The sequence below is a fragment of the Protopterus annectens genome, chromosome 15.part0 (genome assembly GCF_019279795.1).
Source record: "Protopterus annectens isolate FY-2018-M chromosome 15.part0, PAN1.0, whole genome shotgun sequence".
NCBI lineage: Eukaryota > Metazoa > Chordata > Ceratodontiformes > Protopteridae > Protopterus > Protopterus annectens.
In genome coordinates this window covers 717,662,353-717,683,333 of record NC_056749.1, presented here as the reverse complement: position 1 = coordinate 717,683,333, position 20,981 = coordinate 717,662,353, and the positions used below count along the sequence as shown (strand labels likewise).

At 43.0% G+C, this 20,981-nt stretch overlaps 1 protein-coding gene across 2 annotated transcripts in view; it reads right to left on the bottom strand.

Annotated features, from left to right (window-relative positions):
- Window positions 1–20,981, bottom strand: part of HPRT1 (hypoxanthine phosphoribosyltransferase 1) — a 701,758-nt gene that overhangs the window by 62,716 nt on the left and 618,061 nt on the right. For both annotated transcript variants that reach the window (XM_044057582.1, XM_044057580.1), the window contains one exon: window positions 16,417–16,463. In XM_044057582.1, coding sequence (XP_043913517.1) covers window positions 16,417–16,463 — 47 coding nt within the window. The remainder of the gene's footprint in view (window positions 1–16,416; window positions 16,464–20,981) is intronic.

Here is a 20,981-nt window from a genome sequence, read left to right as displayed (position 1 = left end):
CTGATTTAAAGAAGTCAATCAGGTTTAGGAGACAAGATCGGCCCTTCACAAACCCAAACTGCGTGGGGTCCAGTGTTTGAAGTTTGCCAATGTCTTTGTTTATAAGTTCCATGATAATACGTTCCATGGCCTTGCAGATCAGGCTCGTCAGACTGATGGGGTGGTAGTTCCTGGGATCCAAGGTAGATCCCCCCCTTGTGGAGTGGGATAACTGTAGCTGTACGCCACTCAGTGGGCACGAAGTCCAAGGTGAGGCTATGATTAAACATGACCCTTAGGTGAGGTGCCAGTTCATTTTGTAGTTCATGTAGTACACAGCCTGAGATGTCTGGTCCCATGGATGCTGTATTCGTAGCTTTGGAGAGTGCGATTTTTTACCTGTGTGGTCGTTATTACCGGAATTTGGCAATCTTTCGGTATTGAGATGGGCCCTTTAGGGGGTGAAGTTTGCACTGAATCGATCTGCCAGGATATCGGCAATATCCTTGGGATCAGTATATTTAATGCCATTCTGTTGTAGCTCAGAGCAGATCTGAGCATTGCCATTTAGATTCTTGACATAGCTATAGAATGCCTTGTGGTTGTCTTTGGAATCTTTGGCAATTTTATTTTTGTAACTAGCTTTGGAGGATTTTATGGGGGATCTCAGCTTCTTACTGAGGCTGGTAAGAGAGTTTTTTGTATCCTAGGATTTTCCTCTTTTCTGCAACAGTTTCTTCCTTTTTTGTAAAGTTTGTTTATGGCAAGGGACCACCAGATTGTTTTTTTTTTTTTTTTGGAGGAGAGAGACTTGGTTCTATTGGGGATGGCAAGATTCATGCACGAGTGGATGTGCTCGTACAGTGTCTTAGTGTAGGACTCTGTAGTCGAACTTTCAGTTCCCGTCTGCATGGGTGTCATGAAGTTTGTCACTTCTGACTTGAGTAGCATGAAGTTGGCTTTGGAGAAGTTTTTTTACGAAGGTTTCCTTACTGGGGGGTGGGGGTGGGATGTGGATGTCAAGGGTGATTAGCTTATGGTCAGACATGACCAACGAGGGGGTGACCATGTGTGGAGCACCAATTTCCATGTTGGTAATGGCCAGGTCTAGGATACTGGAGCCCCTTGTGGGACTAAGGATTAGTTGATCCAGGGCATTGATATTTATGAATTCCAAGAACCGTTGGGCAAAGGTGTTGGTACACTATTCCCAATTAATGGCAGGGTAGTTGAAATCACCCAGTATTAGGGTGTTTGGTTGTATCTTAATATTTTCCAGTATGTTTAGAAAGGTGTAGTGAGAATCTTGGGGCATGGTCGGGGATCTGTAGCAAGCTACAATTTGGACTGCAGTCTTAACATAATGTTAGTTGCACCTGGAGAATTTCAAGTGCATTGTGTTGGGCAACTAGCCTGGTGCTGTGAATATCCTTGGTGAAGATGGGACACTCCTCCACCTTTAGTGTTTCAGTCCTGCTTTGGTGGCCGAAAAATGTGGTAAGAGTTGTAGCCTAGCATTGCAGGGGTGCTCTCTGGAGCCTTGGTTTCAGTTACAGCACAGATATCTATGTTCTCCATTTTAGGAGTGCCTCGAGAGAGTGCATTTTGAGGTGTCGACTTCTAGCACTGAGTAGCATTACCTTCAGATTTTGCATGCTTGTATCTGTTATGGTGGTGGTTTTGTCTTTTGAACTTTGCCTAAATAAGGCACTATAAGGGTGGCAAGAGCCTTAGCCAGTAACCTGAATCCCAGGGGGGACAGGTGCAGACCACGATGCTTTGCTAGAGATGGTCTGTCGATCATGTCATCCCAGGCAGACAGATACTGGATCCCCTTTGAATGACACCAGAAGCTTAGCCACTTGTTGAAGTCAATCATTTTGTCCGTGTACTGTGGTATCATTCTGGGCAAAGGCAGGATGCTACTCAGGGATAGGGTCATACCTGCCTGGGCCACATGATCCGAGAGTTCTTCCATGTCTCTTTTCATAAAGTGCAAGGAGGTACATCTCAAGTCATTCACTCCAACATGGACAATGACAGAGTCACATTTGTACTTGTTGTGGAGTGACTTGAATGCATGCGTTATAGGTTCATAGGTTCATACTAGGCTATCTGCCCTAAGGCATTTATAAGCCTAGACCAAATTATTGTGGCTTACGCCACCCCTTATATGAAAAAATACTGTGCCCATTAGTTTGTTGTGCCTCTGTCCAGCAGTGACCCAGAGATGATTCCCGGGGTAAACCTACGATCTCCCATCCACAGGTCTAGATTTCTCTTGAACAGAGTCAGCGAGGTGCTCTGCCTCACATGGACCGGGATTTTATTCCACAGCATAGGGAGTCTCTGAGTGATAAATCTATCCCTCCAGCACGTCCTATTTATATCCGTGCTAAGGTTTAAGTCGCTTGCTCTAGTGGTTTTGGTGGATTTGGATTTTTTGAGGTGGAGCATGTCCATTAATTCCGGGTTGGACATGGCCTTGTATGTCAGGCACATGTCACCTCTGAGCAGACGGTATGCGACTGAATAGAGCTGGAGTTTCTTCAATCTGGCAGCATATGACAGATTTTGGAGTCCCTTTATCCTTTTGGTGAGGAACTTTTGGGGTCTCTCCAATTGCTGCAGATGTCGGGTGAGATACATCCCGAATGGGGCATTGTACTCGATCATTGGTCTGATAAGTGAAGAGTACAGGGGAACAATGACCTCACTAGATCTGGATGTGAATCCCTTCATGATCAGGTGGGCAATGTAGAAGGTCTTTCTAACCACTTTAGCAATGCGAGTGTCAAAAGAAAGGCCACTGTCAACCTGGGTCCCCAGGTCCCTGATAACCTCTTCTGTGCTTAGTGGATTGCCACCTATATGGTAGCTTGGGGTTACCTTGTTTTTCCCGAAGGGTATGACTATACATTTTTGGCGTTTAACTTCAGGCCATGGCTCTGGCACCAGCTATCTGTTTCCGTGAGTCCCTTCTGAAGGATATCCGTGTCCGATGCACTTTCCACTATGGCGCCCAGTTTGCAGTCATCTGCAAACTTTGTCAGCCAAAGTCCTCCCATGTTGGCCTGTACTTCTGAGAAGTAGATGCCAAACAATAGGGGCCAAGGACCGAGCCCTGTGGGACACCACTTGTGACCGGCTTGGAGTCTGACACAGCGCCAGCAACTCTAACCCTGTGGGTTCTGTCCTTAAGCCAGTTTGCAACCCATCTTGTGACATATGGGTTTACATTTAAGCTGGTAAGTTTTTCTACAATACCCGAGTGGGGTATTGTGTCGAAAGCCTTTGCAAGGTCAAGGTAGGCTGTATGGACTGCCTTTCCTCATCAATGGCCTTGGTGACTATTTCAAGAAGTCGACCAAGTTCAAAAGGCATGATCTTCCCTTGACAAAGCCAAACTGGGTCGGGTCCAATGTCTGCAAGTCCCCTATATCTTTGTTTATGAGCTCCATTATGATCCTCTCCATAGCTTTGCAGACTAGACTTGTTAAGCTTATGGGGCGTAATTACCAGGGTCCGTGAGGCGCCACCTTTGTGGAGTGGGACCACAGTTGCCGACGCCACTCCTTGGGCATGTATCCTGTGGTAAGGCTGAGATTAAACAGCTGCCTTATGTGCGGGTTTAATTCCTCATTTAGCTCGTGTAGCACACAGCCGGGGACACCATCCGGTCCCATTGATGCTGTGTTTTTAGCTTTAGAGAGCAGCTTTCACCTGCGCATTTGAGATGTCGGGGAGGCTACACTCCGCTGGGATAGTTATCTCTCCTTTAGGGGGGGGAGAGGAGGGGTGAAGTTTGCACTGAACCTGTCTGCCAGTATGTTGGCAATGTCTGTGGGTTCAGTGATTTTTGTATCATTTTGGACTAATTCTGAGCATATCTGTGAGTTTCCACCCAGGTTCCTAACATAGCTGAAAAAGGCCTTATGATTGTCCTTTGAATCCATGGCAATTTTTCTCTCAAAATTGGCCTTAGTTGATTTTATGAGTGCTCGTATTTTTTACTAATAATGATCAGGGTGACTTCCCTTTTATGGATTTTGTTCTATCATGTAATAGCTTTCTCCTCTTATTGTAAAGTTTGTTAATGGCTGGGGTCCACCAGACTGGACGTTTGCCCTTTGTGGAAAGAGTCTTGGTTTTATTTGGGATTGCCTGATCCATGCAGTCCTGGAGGTGTTCATAGAAGGCATTTGTAAGGGCTTCCGCAGCTTGGGTTGTGGTTTCCTCTGACTCAGGGGCCTTGAAGGATACCACACCAGTCTTGAGTAGTGTGAAGTTTGCTTTAGAGAAGTTCTTCACTATGGTCTTTTTTGTTTGGGGTGGGGGCGGGATGTGGATTTCCAGTGAGATTAGTTTATGATCAGATCTCACCAATGAGGGATATACTTCCGGTGTGGAGCATTTTGTCCCCATGTTTGTGACAATGAGATCTAGTATATTTTCTCCTCTCGTGGGAACAGTGACTAGCTGTTCCATGGCATTTGAATTTATGAACTCCAGGAACCGCTGGGCTAGAAAGTTAGGGCTTGAGTAATGTTCCCAGTCTATATTTGTCTCTTGATTCAGAAAAGAAGTTAGAAGCAGTATTTGGTATTTTCAGCAAAGCTCTCAACGAGTCGGGAAAAATCTCAACAGAATTAGGAATTCAAAAATAATCAAGGACAGTCGGGGACACTGAAAATATTAGCACTATTAACTTGAGGGATTGACTACATAAGAGAATGTGAATTAATATACATTTTCTGAAGTACAAAAGCCTGTCTCTAATGATTGTCATTATTTATTAAGTGTAATTTATTCGTCGCTTTCGCCAAAAGTCCACAGTCTTAGGAGGGATTAAGATGGGCAGAGTTAAAATTTTGAGTCAAAATCAGAGGCGATCCTTAAACTCAAGGGCAGATGAAAGCTATGAGTAACACGAAATTCAGTGTGAAATCTGGACTGTGTCTTTGTCTTTCCTTCCAAACAACTTGACTTTGCCCCATGATCCTCCCCCCTACACACACACACACACATACACACACACACACTCTCACCTGTTACCCTGTGTCGGTATCCGTGCACGATCCCGCGCATTTTCAGGTATTATTTCCATTGCACGTGCCCGCATGGTCACTCGCTGTACAGCAATTCTCCCATGCGCTGAGAGATGGAGCTGCGCGCCAAGGAGGCGCTGACTGCTGCTGAGGCTGTTTCGTCGTCAAAGCAGAAGCACGCTGATGCTTGTAAGGAAGAGACTTTTAAGTGAGGAAGCTAGTCGGTGATTCTTTCCCCAGGGTTGCAGTCCGTTGCTATTCACTGAGACCGCGCGGTACCATCATCTCAGCTGTTCTTGTTTTGGACTTTGTTTCCTCTTAAGTAAATCCATAAAAATGTTAATTGCGGTCACCTCTTTGTAACTAGAACTGAGGTGGACACGCCAGAACAAACCACCCCCAGTACAACCGTTACCCTGACAGCAAAGAGGAGGATTCAACAAGAGGAGGTTGGGGCCGCTGATGGATACATCAATTATATAAGTAAGTTTTAGTGTTGTGATTTGATGGACTGAGATGTTTCAACGCAGATTACGTTGGAAATGTAAACCGTATTATTCTGTAAAGAAAAGGAGTGGCGGAGAGATACTTGTTCGGGACATGGACCCTGATCAATATTGTCGGGCTAGGGTATTAAGTATATTAATAATTCAAATTTATTTGTGAATATGTAGAGTATTGCTGGCATTTTGATTCATTCTTGGATGACAAATGAGCCTTATTGCGATAAAACTTGGTTTTATAGAGTTGTACCTTATCTCTAGGCAAGTTCCAGTTAGTGACATCAAGCAGCAACTGGTTTATTTGAAATATGTCTGAACCGCAGAAGTCATTTCTTTCTTTATTGCTATTTGGATTGCTTTTTTTCCAAGGGGTCTGTGTCATTACATGAACAAGTATAAATGTTTATTTCTTTATACCTATCAGAATTTGTAAGGCATTATGTGGCGGATCCTGGCACCCGACAAGCAGATGACTAATTTTCTCCTTGTTCAGCCTGGTGAGTGGGACATTAGTCATAGGTGACTGTGTAGTCTGGTACACTGAAGTGTTTGGTATGTTGTCTTGCCTTAGGGGCTGTTGCTGGGTGGCACACTGGTGTTGTGAGCTATGTGACACTTTGGTTGTGATTGCTGTTTGTTTGCGTTTCAGCTTTAGAGGTCCTTGTTGCTTGGGCAGGTTACTGTTAAGGGTCTCCACATATGTGGGTTTAATGTTGCTATGTGTGGCTGGTGGTGGTGTGGGTGTAGAAGGGCTATATGTTGCTTGAGGTGTAGTGTGGTTAACCTTCTCTTGACTGTCTAGCACAGTCTTGGGTGGAAAGAGCTTTGCTTCCAGTTTGGCTATGTAAGTGCATCTCTCGTAGGTTGCAGTGTTGGGTGGTAGGAGAAGAGGGTTGTCTGTGTACATGAGGCAATTGCTGCATTGCCCCAATATGCCCAGATTCAACAGGTGGACAGGAGAAATCACCAGAAGCTGACCCTTGGACATGCCTGGTTTGGTGCTTTTTTTTTTGTAAAGTATAAGAGCCGTTTTCCCTTACCTTAGGAAGGTACTTCGCAATTATAGACAGTTTTGTGCCTATAATTAATTTCTCTGTATAAACAAGGAGAGTTGAGTGATTGCATCAGTTTAAGACCTCCTAGTGCTTTCCAGCAGGTTTTAAAGGAAGTGCTAGTCACAGGGATGCTTAAAGGTAAGATGAAAAAAATGGGTTATCCTAAACACTGCAGTGGGCACTAGAAGTGTTAGATGTGAAAGTAGGCAACTTAAGTTTTACCTGTCTAAAAAGTTAAGTTTTAGTGGAGAGTCACTATTTTTAAAACAGCAAGACAGATTGAAAGGGGGTGGTCACACTTGTATTTTGGTGCTATGGAATACAGTAGGATGGCCAATAAATTTAAACAGATGAAGGGGAGCGATTTCACAAAATGATAATTTTGTACTCACACAAACCAGTAAAAACAGAGGAAATGAGATATATGGTCAAATTAACATATGGGGAAGGCAACTACAAAGACAGTGGTGTTTAAGAACACTACAGTAACCGGGTGGGATGGTGGGGAAAAAAATTCTGTCTGACTCACAAGAGACAGAGCTGTGGTCCCTTTTCAAGTTTTAATAGGCAGTTAAAAGCAGTATACAAGTAAAACACAAGGTAAATAAAACAAATCACAGTATTCAAAATAGACTACGGCAATAAAGTAATATAACAAAAAGCAAACTAACCTTTCCCTCACAGCAAAATGTACCACAGTCTGGGTGAGCCTTTCTAGTAAAGCTCTGAAATGTTTTATTTTACCCCTTAAATAAAAGATTTAGTTCCTAGATCCACCCCCTCAGTTTACAAATGATTAATCTTAACTCACCTGTTCTATTGACCTGTACTAATTTCTGCCTGACTCACAACAGAGCGCTGTGGTCTCTTTTCAAGTTTTAATATGCAGTTAAAAGCAGAATACAAGTACAACACAAGGTAAATAAAACAAATCACAGTATTCAAAATAGAAAAAGGCAATAAAGTAATATAACAAATAAAAAAAAAAAACTAACCTTTCTCTCACAGCAAAGTGTAGCAGAGTCTGGGTGAGCCTTTCTAGTAAGAAACGTATCCTACAACAGATATAGAAATTTGTGACACTGCCAGGTTAAGTACTGCATCCTGTGGCTTTAGCACCTAATGTAACAGATGATGGTATAACTGATTAACACTTCCCTCATTGTAAGACACTGTGGAAATTGTGGGGGGAGGGGGGAGGAAGTACAGTCAGTCACTTGGCTTGAATTCACCTCAAGCACTAAAGGGGTGCATCAGCAGACTGACGCTGACTGAGAATATGCAACTCTGTATATCCTCCTAGTAAGGATGGCAGATGGTGACAGCAGCAGCAGAAGCAACCTGACATACCATTAAGAACATGGCTCTGAGTATATTCGCAAGAAAATGGGAGGGCAGCAGCCTGCTACCAATGTTAAAATACAGCCCTGAAAGAAGAGGGGTGGATTTAAAATGTAAAACAGGAACTAAAAATGTGCATTTCCCTAGAAGGGACAGAAGAATCTGCATGTTATCAGAAACGTATTAATCTCACCAGAAAAACACAGATGTTGAGGTACTGAAAACAGACTACAAAACTGATAGGAAAAATCCCTTAGTACATAATATGGAACCCTGTCAAAAAGAGTCCATCCATTGAAAGCAATGAAGGCAGTCTGTGTGGAGATTGAGGGGTGAGAAACCCATACCAACAAAGTCATTAAGAAAAGAAAGGGAATCTGAACAAAATCCTAAGGTTTCTCTCTATAATGTCAAAACAGGGGATTAGTCAGAAATGGAACTCTCAGCAGGAGGTACACAGAAACAGTAGCTACAGAAGTTAAATCGACCAAAACCAAAAGCAGAAGAAAATCACTGACATGAGCTGCTTTTTGTTGTTGAAGGAACACAAGATAGACCCATATACAAAGTTTTGGTGAAGAGGTTATGCCATGCATTCATATCAGTGTACTAACAAAAGGACTCCTCACCTGACAGTTATGCAGATAAGCAAGAAAGTGCAACAGTAAGAACATACATTCAAGCAAGGTGACAGAAAACACAGCCAAAGTAGGAAGAGTGATACATGTCCAGACTGGTCACATGATATAGCCAAATTCAGAGTTAAAAATTACTTGTTATGTAGCGTATAAAGATAGAAAATGTTGGTTACAAAACTTTATTAAGTATAGCTGTGCAAGTCCCAGTTACCATTAACAGTAGATGATACAATGCCTCACTGCTACAGTAGCCTTTGGCTATATGGACTGTATCCTACCCAGGATACAACCACCGCCGGCCAGCTTAAGAAAGCTCTGGCACCCTCCTACACCTATACTTTATGAGTGCTGCTTGGCTAGCCCCTTGCAGGGAAATCAGCAGTCAGGGTGTAATCAATTTCAGGAAGGTTTTGGCCAAACAGAAACAGATCAATCATCTTAATCCTCTAAAAATGAAAAACAGCAACAAATAACTGTATATCCCAACAAAGAAGAGTTGTGTAAAATATTTCCATAACCACAGATATTCTCCTCTTCCATGTTGCAGTATTCCAACTGTTGGGTTTTCCTCTCCTGCTAACCGAACGTCTGTCCAGTATACAAAAGCCTCTAGTCACTGCTAGGTACACAGGACATCTGACATTGGGCCAGGGAATGTGGGCCATAAAAGTGACATCTGTATATACCTTTCCTCAGAACTGAATGCCCCAGCTGGACTTCAGTCTCCGGAAGCTGTATAGGTTGTATGCCACCCAGGAAAGGACAGTTCAGGTAGAGAGAAAGAGGCAACGTGGGAGGGAATGAATACTGCAACATGGAAGAGGAGGACATTTTTTGCACAATTCTATGTCCTTCTATTCTCATGTTGCAGTATTCTAACTGTTGGGTGAGTGCCACAGCACACAGGGAAGAGGAGGGAAGTGGTATGGAGCTACTCTCCACAAAGCCATGAAAAATTGCTCTTGCAAACGCTGCTCTGGATCTGGTAACATGATCCAACTTGTAGTGTTTAATGAAGGTGTGTACATATGATCCGGTAGCTGCCTCAATGATGGAAGTACTGTCCAATCCTTTGAAGAATGCCCCAGATGAAGCCATGGCTCTGGTGGAATGGGCCTTAATTTTGTATTTGAGATGTTTCCCATGGAATATGTAGCAAAAGGATAGAGCTTTGGAGATCCAAACAAATAGTCTGCTTTGTCTCTACCTTCATAGGGCTCTAGGGTGGAAGGAGACAAACAGCTGGTCTGATTTCCTAAAGGCCTTAATCTTGTCAAGATAAAATCTTGGCTGTCTGTGAACATAGAGTGAATTCAAGACTCTTACTTTCATTTTGGGGATGAGGAAAAAAAGTTGGCAAGTGAATACTGTGATTTAGGGATAATTCATTGACCTTGGGCATAAAGGAGAGGTTTGTCCTCATGGTCACCCTTTGTGGAAAACGAGGAAAGCAGGAGTTGCCATGAGGGCCTGGAGTTCTGACACTATCCTGGCTGATGTGAGCACCACTAGGAGTACAGTTTTCCAAGTACAATGTTTCAGAAAAGCCTTGGAGGCTGATTCAAATGGGGCAACAGTGAGTTTTTCTAGAATGTAGCTCAGATCCCAAGGAGGAGGGATCTACCTCCTAGGGGGTCTGAGGTGTAGTACTCCCTTAAGGAATAACTTAAAAAGTGAGACAGGAGGCTAGAGGAGGATCAAGAGGTAGACAGGCTGAAATAGCAACGAGGTGAGCCTCAACAGAAGAATATGCCAACCTTGCACGGAGTAATTCACACAGGATAGCACTAGTGATATCTCTGTTTTTAATGGGTCTAGCGGTCTTTGCTGACACCACATTCAGAACCACTTCCATTTAGACAGATAAGATCTCCTGGTATTCGGTTTCCAGGCCTCCTGCAGGACTGCAAGCACATACTCAGTGTAAAGGTGCCTCGAAGGGATCAGAATTCTATCACCCACAGGGTTAGATTCAGAGATTCCAAGTGGGGATGGATTATGGATCCCTTGTCCTATGTAAGAAGGTCCATTTTGTGAGGTAACGTGTGGTGAATGCCCCTCTCTGCAGAAGGAGGGGGAACCAATGCTGTCCTGGGCAAAAGGGAGTCACACCAGCAAGATATTTGGTCTGTCCTGCTGGATCTTCAGCAGGACTTTTTGAATTAGTGGGAGGAGAGAATGCATACAGAAACATCTCCTTCCATGAGATGGAGAAGGCATCCATTGCCCTTGCTAAGGGACTGGGTAGCCTGGTGCAAAGTAGTGGTAGCTGTTTATTCAGAGGGGAGGAAAACAGATCTATTTGAGGTGTAGCCCACCTGTGGACAATGTCCAGAAACACATCCACGTGAAGCAACCATTCATGGGAGTATGTCATGGACCTGCTCAAGGTGTCTGCCTGAATGTTCTGAGCTGAAGGGATGTAGACTGCCTGCAGGGAGATTCCATGTTGGACTGCTAGATCCCATGCCTGGAGAGCAAGTCTGCACAGCAAATAGAATTTGTTTCCTCCCAGTTTGTTCATATACCAAAGAACTGTAGTAATATCTGTGAACAATTTCAGGGGCCCTTGTTTTAGGGCATGAAGAAAGGCTGTCAAGGCAGATATGATTGCTCTTATTTACCTGCTGTTGATGTGTTCCCACCTAAAAGTGTGGGACTAGGTACCCTGTACTTTCAGGCTGCCCAGAGTAGACCCACAGCCCAGATCTGAGGCATCTGTGTACATCTCCTAGACAGGGGGGGGGGGGGGCTGCAGATGAAGTCCTGGGCTAAGCATCACCTGGTTTAACCACCATAGAATTTCCTTCCTCAGACATGGGAAGAGAAGGATGATGAAGTCCAAGGGGTGTGAGTGGTGGATCCATACAGACTTTAAGTACCACTGCAATTTCCATATGAAAAGCCTTGCCAAAAGAAGCATGGGAATAGTGGAGGCCATGTAACCCAGCAACCTGAGGTATTGTCTGGCTGTCATACTGTTGACTTTGAGGATGGTAGCCAGGTACTGGGTCAGAGTTTCCCCTTTCTGGGGCAGGAGGAATGCCTTCATAACATCCATCGATATTCTGCAGCCCAAGAAAACCTGGTCCTGGGAAGGATTCAGGTTGGATTTGGAAAACTATGTTGAATCCCAGAGCCTGAAGTAGGGAGATGACTTGGAGGAGGTGGCTGTGTAGAGATTACGGATATTCTGCCTGAAGCAGGAGGTCAACCAGGTATGGGAAAATCTGGATCCCTTGGACTCTGTAGAAGGCCACTAAAGGGAATAGGCATTTGGTGAAGATCCATGGTGCAGCAGATAGTCCAAAGGGCAAGGCTGAAAGTGTGAGGAACCAACAGCAAACCACAGGAATTTTCTGTAGCTGGACCGGATAGGTATATGGGAGTAGGCATCCTTTATGTCCAAGGTCCCTAGAAATCCCTGACTTACCAGCAAAGGGAAAACGGTTTGAAGAGTCAGCATACGAAAGGTGAGAACCTTTAAAAACAGGTTTAGGCGTGAGAGGTCCAGGATAGGCCTCCAGGGTCCCTCCTTCCTGGGCATCAGAGAGAGTCTTAAATACACCCCCCCTTTCTTTCTCCCCTGGAGGAACTGGATGTATGGTTCCTTGAGAAAGGTAGTCTATGACAGGTTGGAAAAGATGGAGTTGGCCTTAGGGTGGCTGGGTAATCAATGTGGCAGAAGGTGGAATGACCCAAGACATGAAGTAGCCCTTTTCTATAATGAACAGGACCCATCTGTCTGAGGTGATGAACCGCCAAAGGGACAGACAGCAAGAAAGTATTAGGGACAGGGAAATGGAGTTTGGGGGGGAAGACGGTGAGGGCAGGCAGTCAGGCTACCTGCCCTATCCTGAAAGGAGTTTTTCTGGGCAGGAGTTTGAGCAGACAGGGGGAGTCTACTGTTTCCTTGCACCTTTTTTGGCTCTAGCAGGGGGAGCTGGGGCAAAATGCTTTCTAATGAGCTGTGTCCGATTGGATTATTCATATGAAATCTGGGAATGGGGGAAAGAAAGATGTTTAAGGTCTTACAGCTCTTTCCCTTTTTGCTGAAGGGCCTTGAACAGCTCACTGGGGGGACTGCAGAAGGAGCAGGGGTCTCCATCTGCAGGAGCTCATATCTTTTTTTGTACCTCACACATCTCAGAAGAATCACATTTAAAAAATTCCCACATTTTGGTAATTTTCTCCAAAGGTGAGATCCTCAGCTGGTGAATCAGCCTCAACAAATTCAACCTCTGGGGAAACATAGCTAGGAAGAGAGGGTATCTGGGAGGAATGAGAGAGAGGGAGTCTTCAGAAGAGAAGTCTGAGGAATCCTCAGCTTCAAGTGGGATGACATCCTCAACATAAGGCCTTGGACTAATAGGATGCGGCTCAGCCTGTGGGGATCCAGGCATGGCAGGCCTTAGAGCCATAAAAGCATTAAAGAGGCTCTGTGAAAAGGCGTGCCAATCTGGTTGGCTTTCAGGAGATGGGGAGAGATGTTTGGACATGGCTTTCTTTTTCAAAGGCGCCTAGGAGAGGTAAGGCCTGAAGAAGGCCTAGCGTCCAAATAAGGCCAAGAATCAGCAGAGTAGCAGAAGGAAGGCCCGTCTAGGCAGCTGTCAGAACCGCATCGCAAGGCGATGTCTGCAAACTCTCCTTGGATGTACCTTCTGCACAAGGTTATATGGCATCCCGAGGGGGTACCTGCTATGTCTCCATCAGAAGACTAAGAATGTTCCTCCAGGCAAATGTCAGCAACAGGAGGGATGTTGGAGGGAGGAGGGGCAGTATTAGCAACTTCGGGCCTGGAAAACTTGGCCGCCTTTTTAGGTGGTTCCATAGGCTGACCCAACGGTCCTTCCCATCCCTAAGGCTAAGTGTCTGAGACACTGATTTTCTAAATATATACAGTGCAACGAAAAAGTATTTACCCCTTCCTGATTTCTTATTTTTTTGCATGTTTTTTACACTTAAATGTTTCAGATCAAACAAAATTTAAATATTAGACAAATATTAGACAAAGATAACACAAGTAAACACAAAATGCAGTTTTTAAGTAATGATTTTATTAAAAAACACACCAGAAAGTCCACCATTGAATGGCTTAAAAAAAAAAAACAAAATGAAGGTTTTGGACTGGCCTAGTCAAAGCCCAGACTTGAATCCAACTGACATGCTGTGGCATGACCTTAAAAAGGAGGTTCATGCTCAGAAACCCTCCAATATGGCTGAATTAAAACAATTCTGCAAAGAAGAGTGCACCAAAATTCCTCAACAGCGATGTGAAAGACTCACTGCCAGTTTTCGCAAATGCTTGATTGCAGTTGCTGCTGCTAAAGGTGGCACAACCAATTAGGTTTAGGGGGCAATTACTTTTTCACATAGGGCCATGTAGGTTTAGACAGCTTTTTTCCCTAAGATATATAAAATCTTCACTTAAAAACTGCATTTTGTGTTTACCTGGGTTATCTTTGTCTAATATTTAAATTTTGTTTGATGATCTGAAACATGTAAGTGTGACAAACATGTAAAAAAAAAATCAGGAAGGGGGCAAATACTTTTTTATTGCACTGTATTTAGCGCGTATAGGTGACGAAGAAGAGTTTTCGGAACAAAGGCCTGACAGATCACACATGAAAGATGGTTGTGCGATGGCCCTAGACAGAAAAGGCAAAGATCGTGGGTGTCCTTACGGGGGATCTAACTACCGCACTTGCACTTAAACTTCCTGGATGACATGCAACCCTAACAAGCATGCAGTGACAAAAGGAAACAAAATGTCCCCAAAGTAGTACTTATCTTTTGGAGAAGATATGAAGCAAAGATGGCAGGAATGCAGACGTTCGACTGGTGGCACAGAAGTTCTGAGAAAGGTACATGTAGGCGTCACATTTATGACCCACGTTCCGTGGCCCAACATCAAACATCCTACATACCTAGCAGTGACTAGAAGCTTTTGGGAGAAGGAAGTAAAAGGGTCCAAGAGTCCCTGGAGAATGACCAAAGCAAAGCCAGTTCTGGAACTGGAAAAGGAATCCAGTTTGTCATGCTTTGTGAATGCATATACAGAGGACCATGTTGCTGCCTTTAAAATGCTTCTAGAGTCCACCCCTTTCACGGATGACATTGTAGAAGCCAAGACTCTAGCAAAATGTGCCTTGATACACTCTAGAATAGATTTGTCACCGAGAGAACAAGAAAAAGTAATTACTGAAGACAGACATTTTGAAACAGCCTTGTTTGATAAAGGTTGTACTTTCTTTGTTCCACCATAAGAAATAAACAGCTGATCTGCTTCTCTAGAGAACTTAGTTCTGTCACGACAGAAAATGAGCTGCCTATGGATGTCTAGAGTATATAAAATCATTTGTTCTGGATTCTGGGGATCTAGACAGAACACTTGAATCAAAGTAAAATCTGAAACCACTCTGGGCATAAATGAGAAATTTGTCTTTAATGCAACCATATCTCTGTGGTAGGCAAGACAGGGTTCACACACCACGACAGCTTACAAATCAAATACTCTTCTTGCAGACATCAGATCAATAAAGAGTACAGTCTTCCAAGTGATGTACCTTAAATCAGCCTGATCAGCTGGTTCAAATGGAGGCATTGTTAACCTTTCCAGCACACAGCTAAGATCCCAAGAAGGAGCCACTTGTCTTCTAAGGGGCCGCTAGATGCAAAACTCCCTTTATAAACAGTCTTAATAAAAACAGAGATGAAAGGGAGAACACAAGGGGAAAAGGTGTTGTCCAAGGAAAGCGTTGCATGACAGACACCAGATATTTAAGATATATTATTGGTCAGAAGGTAATGAAACCCCAAACAGACAACAGAAGCTATTAAGAAATAATGCAACTAATATCATGGACTTATGAACTATAACCAAATATATGGTACCTTCATATAATACACATTTCAGTGAAGTAAACACTATGAGCACAAAGAAATCCAATGAAACCTACAAAAAAGTGTTCATTCGTGGATGTGTTCCGTGACTGCTCCAAAGGCAGTGTAGTGATTATGGAGCAAGAATTGGCAGTAAAGGCATGAGAGATGGCTGAAAATTTCAACACTGTAACCAACATCACAATGATATTTATGTGCTTTAGTCTTGTCTGAATGAAAACAGACTATAGACAGGTATAAATCACATGGCCAGGGAAAACTGTTAAAAGTAAAACAAAGTAAATCTCCTTTAGAGCTGAACCACATGCACCTGAAAGTATGAAGACAAGAGCTTGGTTAAGACAGCAAGCTATGTACAACATGCTGTATGCAGAGTACATTCTGAAGTTAAGACAGTTTCCCAAGAGCCTTGTGTAAGCAGTTATGGCCAAGAACTCAGAGATTCGGAATAAAGTGTTTAAATGAGTAGACTGCTCATAGCAGAAAGGTCCAGCAGTATTCATTGATGGGCAAAACTGACTGGACAAACTCTGTAACCAAAGGCCATGCAATACTAAGAGTTCTAGCAGAGGAGAGATGTAATTATAAATTGACTCCAGGTTTTCCAGATGGAAGTCTGTATGAAAACTTAAAAATAAATACAAATATAACTAGGAATCTGAAAGGTTACTGATTAACGGAAAAAAGGTGCAACACCCTTTCATTCTCAAGCCAAGTCATGGCCAACCATCACCACACATTAAGATTTCTATTCTTATTATATTTTTAAAAAATGACGCTGTGATACATAGATGCAACTGTTCACAAGTTGATGACTTACAAGTCACCAATGAGGTTGGATGCCTCAACAGTTACTTAATGTCATGTAAGTCAACACAAATTAAATAGTGATATAGTGTAATGCAGCAGATACAAAGTTAATGATCACCTGTCTGAAGTAAATACTTACAGTCTGGTCTGTAACCGACACTTCGAGGAGTTCTTTTCACCAATAAACTGTATAAAAAATAAATAAAATAAAAATAAAATAAATGAATATCAAGTGAGTTAAATTTCATTGAAGAATTAAGACCAAATTCGTGTTACTTCCAGCAGCAGATTATTAAGTGTAACTTGCTTGATTTATATTACAAAATGAATTTACTGTTGATGGTAAACAAGCCATTTTATACTGGTTCAGTTAATGTCCTGTAGCATTACTGGACTGCCTACAGAAAAGTTTATTTTCCAAGGGTATCTGTGATCTATACTATGACTGGAACGTGAAGCGCCATACGGCTGACCTTGTGCTAGAGACAGCATGACAGTGTCAAAAGTGTGTAGTCCTACACTACTTTGGTATAATAATTACTTCTTACATATAGAAGAGTCTCCCTGCAGGACTGCATACATTCTTTATGACTACTGGTGGCCTCAGTATTATAGAAGGATAACTCTACTACTTAACAGGATTATTTGAAAGTGTCTGCATGAAAGGGGTGTCTTCAGTCAACTATTAGTATTTTAAAGCACCCTTTCTTAAGGATGGGCTACTTCACATCCCCAGCATGTTTACCAACTAGCAAACATTAAGACGAGTACAAACTTCTAAGATGACAGACGCTTGCTAAAAGAAGACACTATTAACTCCACTTAGAGCAAATGCAGCTTCAATCAAACTAGTACTTTCAGTGTAAATAAAAAATGTTGCGTCTTTCGGCTTTTCCCGGTTAGGGGTCAGCACAGCGGAACTCTGGACCGCTAATGATTGGCAGTACATTTTTACGTGTTGGCTTGCCGGGCCTAATGCACAACTTTCAACGAAGGAATGCCCATTCACGCATGTCGCCATACAAAAGATGCTCTGAGAATCGAATGGGCAACATCTAACTGTGAGGCGACATCGCTACCGCAGCAACACCACCGCAGTAATTTCAGTGTAAATAAAAAATATACTTTTTAAAACTTTATTGAATTATCACTTGTAACACAGGCACATTTATATAAAAGTAAGCAAACTATTATGCTAAAATTAAGAGACATTATGCTTTACATACATTGCTATATGTCATATAACCCAAGCAACATTACATAAATTATTCAATTCATGCCCCCCCCTTTTTTAACAAGAAACATCTTTATTAAACCACTTACAACCTAAGTAATCATACATCTATATAAATGAAAACAAACCACACTGATGTAAGCATTTTACATCACAAACCATAATGACAAATTCCCAGTTGCAAACATTATACATCACTTATAATCTACCCAATCATTTTCAAACATTACATAGCTCATTTAAGCCCTGCCTTCCTTTTAGGCATCATTCCCTCCCCCATGTATTGTTCCTACAATTCCCTTTTTTTCGTATGTAGTTTCCTCCTACCTTTTTCTAAAGATCTCAGTTCCAGTTTTACCTCTGTTACTATATTCACTACTTCTAACATAGATGGTTTAGATTTTGACTTCCATTTTCTAGTTAAGTGCTTTTTTGGCAGCCATCATAATTAGACTCCGCAAGGCCTTACCATGTCTAAGCAATTACGATTCTGTATCATAGCTCAGAAAAATCTTCTTCGTCACACCAATCTGCCCACCCAGCATCTCCAACAGTGCATCCCACAAGGAATCCTTAAAGTCAGCCAACTCACTGCACTCCCATAAAATATGTTCCCAATTACCTCTTTCTTCCCTGTCACACCTCCAGTATTTGCCATCTTCCTTAGGAAAAATCCCTGGAGTCTACTTGGCATATAAAAATATCTATGTAAACATTTCCAAGCAAAAATCTTCTAGATTTTGTTGCACATTTGGGAGACATGCATAGATCCTCCCATTGTTTCTTTGTGAATTGCTTATTCAGTCTCTCTTCACAATTCTTTCTAACCTCCTTTGAATGCAAGTAAAAAATGCTGTCAAAAAATTCAGGGAAGTATAAAAACTGCTTTAGATCTAATAAGCTTCAATTGTAGAAATCATACATGCAAACTAACTCAATTACATATTAGCAAAACAGCATGATCCAATCACAGTAGCTAAAAAGGAGATGACAGTGAAAGGAAAGAGCAGGCAGGATGTCACAATATGCAAAGCTGAAGCGAAAAATCAAAGAAAAAACTCATATGTCTGGCAATGGTAGGTTACTGAGTACAAGCACTGGTAGCTACAATACTTGTCAATGACATAATTTAGCCTTTTGAAAAAGAGGTGGGCAAAGCAGTTTTTGAGTCTTGATCTGTAACATCAGTCAGAGCTAAAAGGCCTACATAATTCTCAGCTGTTAAAAGCAGCAACACTCCAAAAACACAGTAGGAAGATTTAAAAATATGTGGGGACTGTTGAGGGTACAAATTCCTCAATTCCAAAGAAAGGATGAAGTGCATATCCCTGCAGCGGTGTTAATATTTTAGAAACACCATGCAAGACGGCAATGGTATTAGTATTAAAAATGTTCTACCCACAGCCAAGGGCTCCCTCAGGTAAGATTTTCCCAAATACACAACCTTGGGAAAAAAACAGTACTGCATAAATAATAAAAAATACAAAAAAGGTCACAAAAGACCAGGATGCAGCAAAAAAAAAAAAAGGGGAGGAGCACAACAAACCAAATAAATGAATATAATGCAACAAGCTGTCTAAAATAAGAAGTTATGTACTCACCATAACGTTCCATCTGAGTAGGTGTATTCATTTGTCTGCAACCTGTGGGTTATGGATCTGATATCGGATCCGAACCGGCATGGTTTACCAGCTATGGATCCAAGCTCTCAGCTCCTCCCCTCACCCATAATGCCCTGCTCTACCCTAATGACCTCAGATCGAGTTTGCCAACAGCAAAAAAACACCCTGAAAAGGGTAACACACCGTATGCAGGAAACTGAAAGGCCAGGGGGATAGGAGGGCGGGATGGTTGCAGACAAATGAATACACCTACTCAGAACGTTATGGTGAGTACATAACTTCTTAATCTGAAGTAGGAGATTCATTTGTCTGCAACCTGTGGGACAGAGTCCTCAGCTACCTGAATCTTGGGCAGCCATCATGGAAGGATATTCCGGAGCACCGCGGAGCCAAATGATGCTCTACCCCTAGATGCAAGATCCAACTTATAGTGGGAAATAAAAGTATGAGATGAAGCCCATGTGGCTGCTGCACAAATATCATCTAGAGGAATCCTAGCCTTAAAGGCTGCCGAGGTAGAAACTGACCGGGTTGAATGAGCGTGTACACTCTCCGGTGCGGGCCTTCCTGAAGCTTGATAAGCCAACAAGATACATTGTGAAATCCAACGAGACAAAGAGACTTTAGAAATTGGCTTGCCCAGATTAAATTTGGCAAAGGAAATGAACAACTGGTCGGATTGCCTATGACCAGCTGTCCTGTTTAGATAAAATCTAAGTTGCCTGTGAACATCTAAGGAGTGAAGCTTATATTCACCTTTGTTTTCGTATTTAGGGAAGAAAATAGGGAGGTTAATAGACTGATTAATGTTTGCTTCAGAAGCTACTTTAGGAAGAAAGGACGGGTTGGTCCTGAGGTAAACACGGTCCGGATGAAAGACCAAGTAAGGAGGTTTAGCTGATAATGCTTGAAGCTCTGAAACTCTTGGCCGAAGTGATGGCTACTAAAAAGGCAGTCTTGAACTACAAGAATTTGAGATCTACCGTAGCCGCCGGTTCGAAAGGGGGAGCGGTCAAAGCCTGGAGAACTAAAGAAAGGTCCCAGGGAGGAACCGCTTGTTTTACAGGGGGCCTGAGAAGGAAAGTACCTTTAAGGAAAATTTTACACAACTTGGCTGACATGAGAGGATTAGAGTCATGACCAATGTGGTAATGTGAGATTGCTGCCAGTTGTACTTTGACCGTGGAACTGCTAGCACCATCGTTAAAAAGAGTGGTTAAGAAATCAAGCACCAATGGGAGAGGAGCAGTGAACGGATTCAGGCCTTGCCGCTCCGCCCACAAAGAGAACCGTTTCCACTTGCTACGGTAGATTTTCCTAGTGGAAGGTTTATGAGCTGCCACCAGGATAGCCTTAACAGGGGATGAAATACCGGGAGTCCTGATCAGGAGTGGAACTGGAGCAGCCAAGCGGTCAGCTTCAGGTTGTCCAGGTTCGGAGGAGACAGGCAGGATGGATGAGCTATCAGATCCGGGATTGGATCTAGAATCCAAGGAGGATTCACAGAGTGAGACCTTAGGAAGGGGAACCAGATCTGTCGAGGCCAAAATGGAGCAATGAGAATCATTCTGCAACCCACCCGAGACGCTTTCTGAAGAACCTGGAGCATCAGAGGCAAGGGGGGATAAGCATACAGAAGACCGGGAGGCCAAGCATGCACCAGAGCGTCTCTTTGAGAGCCTCCAGGAGGAGGTATCAGAGCAAAAAAACTGTCGCACTTGGTGTTTGAGGGAGAGGCAAAAAGATCGCAAGAAGGAGTTCCCCACCGTGCGAATTATTGGGCCCCTAAACTTGGGGATTTTGAGGGGGGACCACCTTCGGTTAAAAGGGGGGGGTTCCCCAAAATTT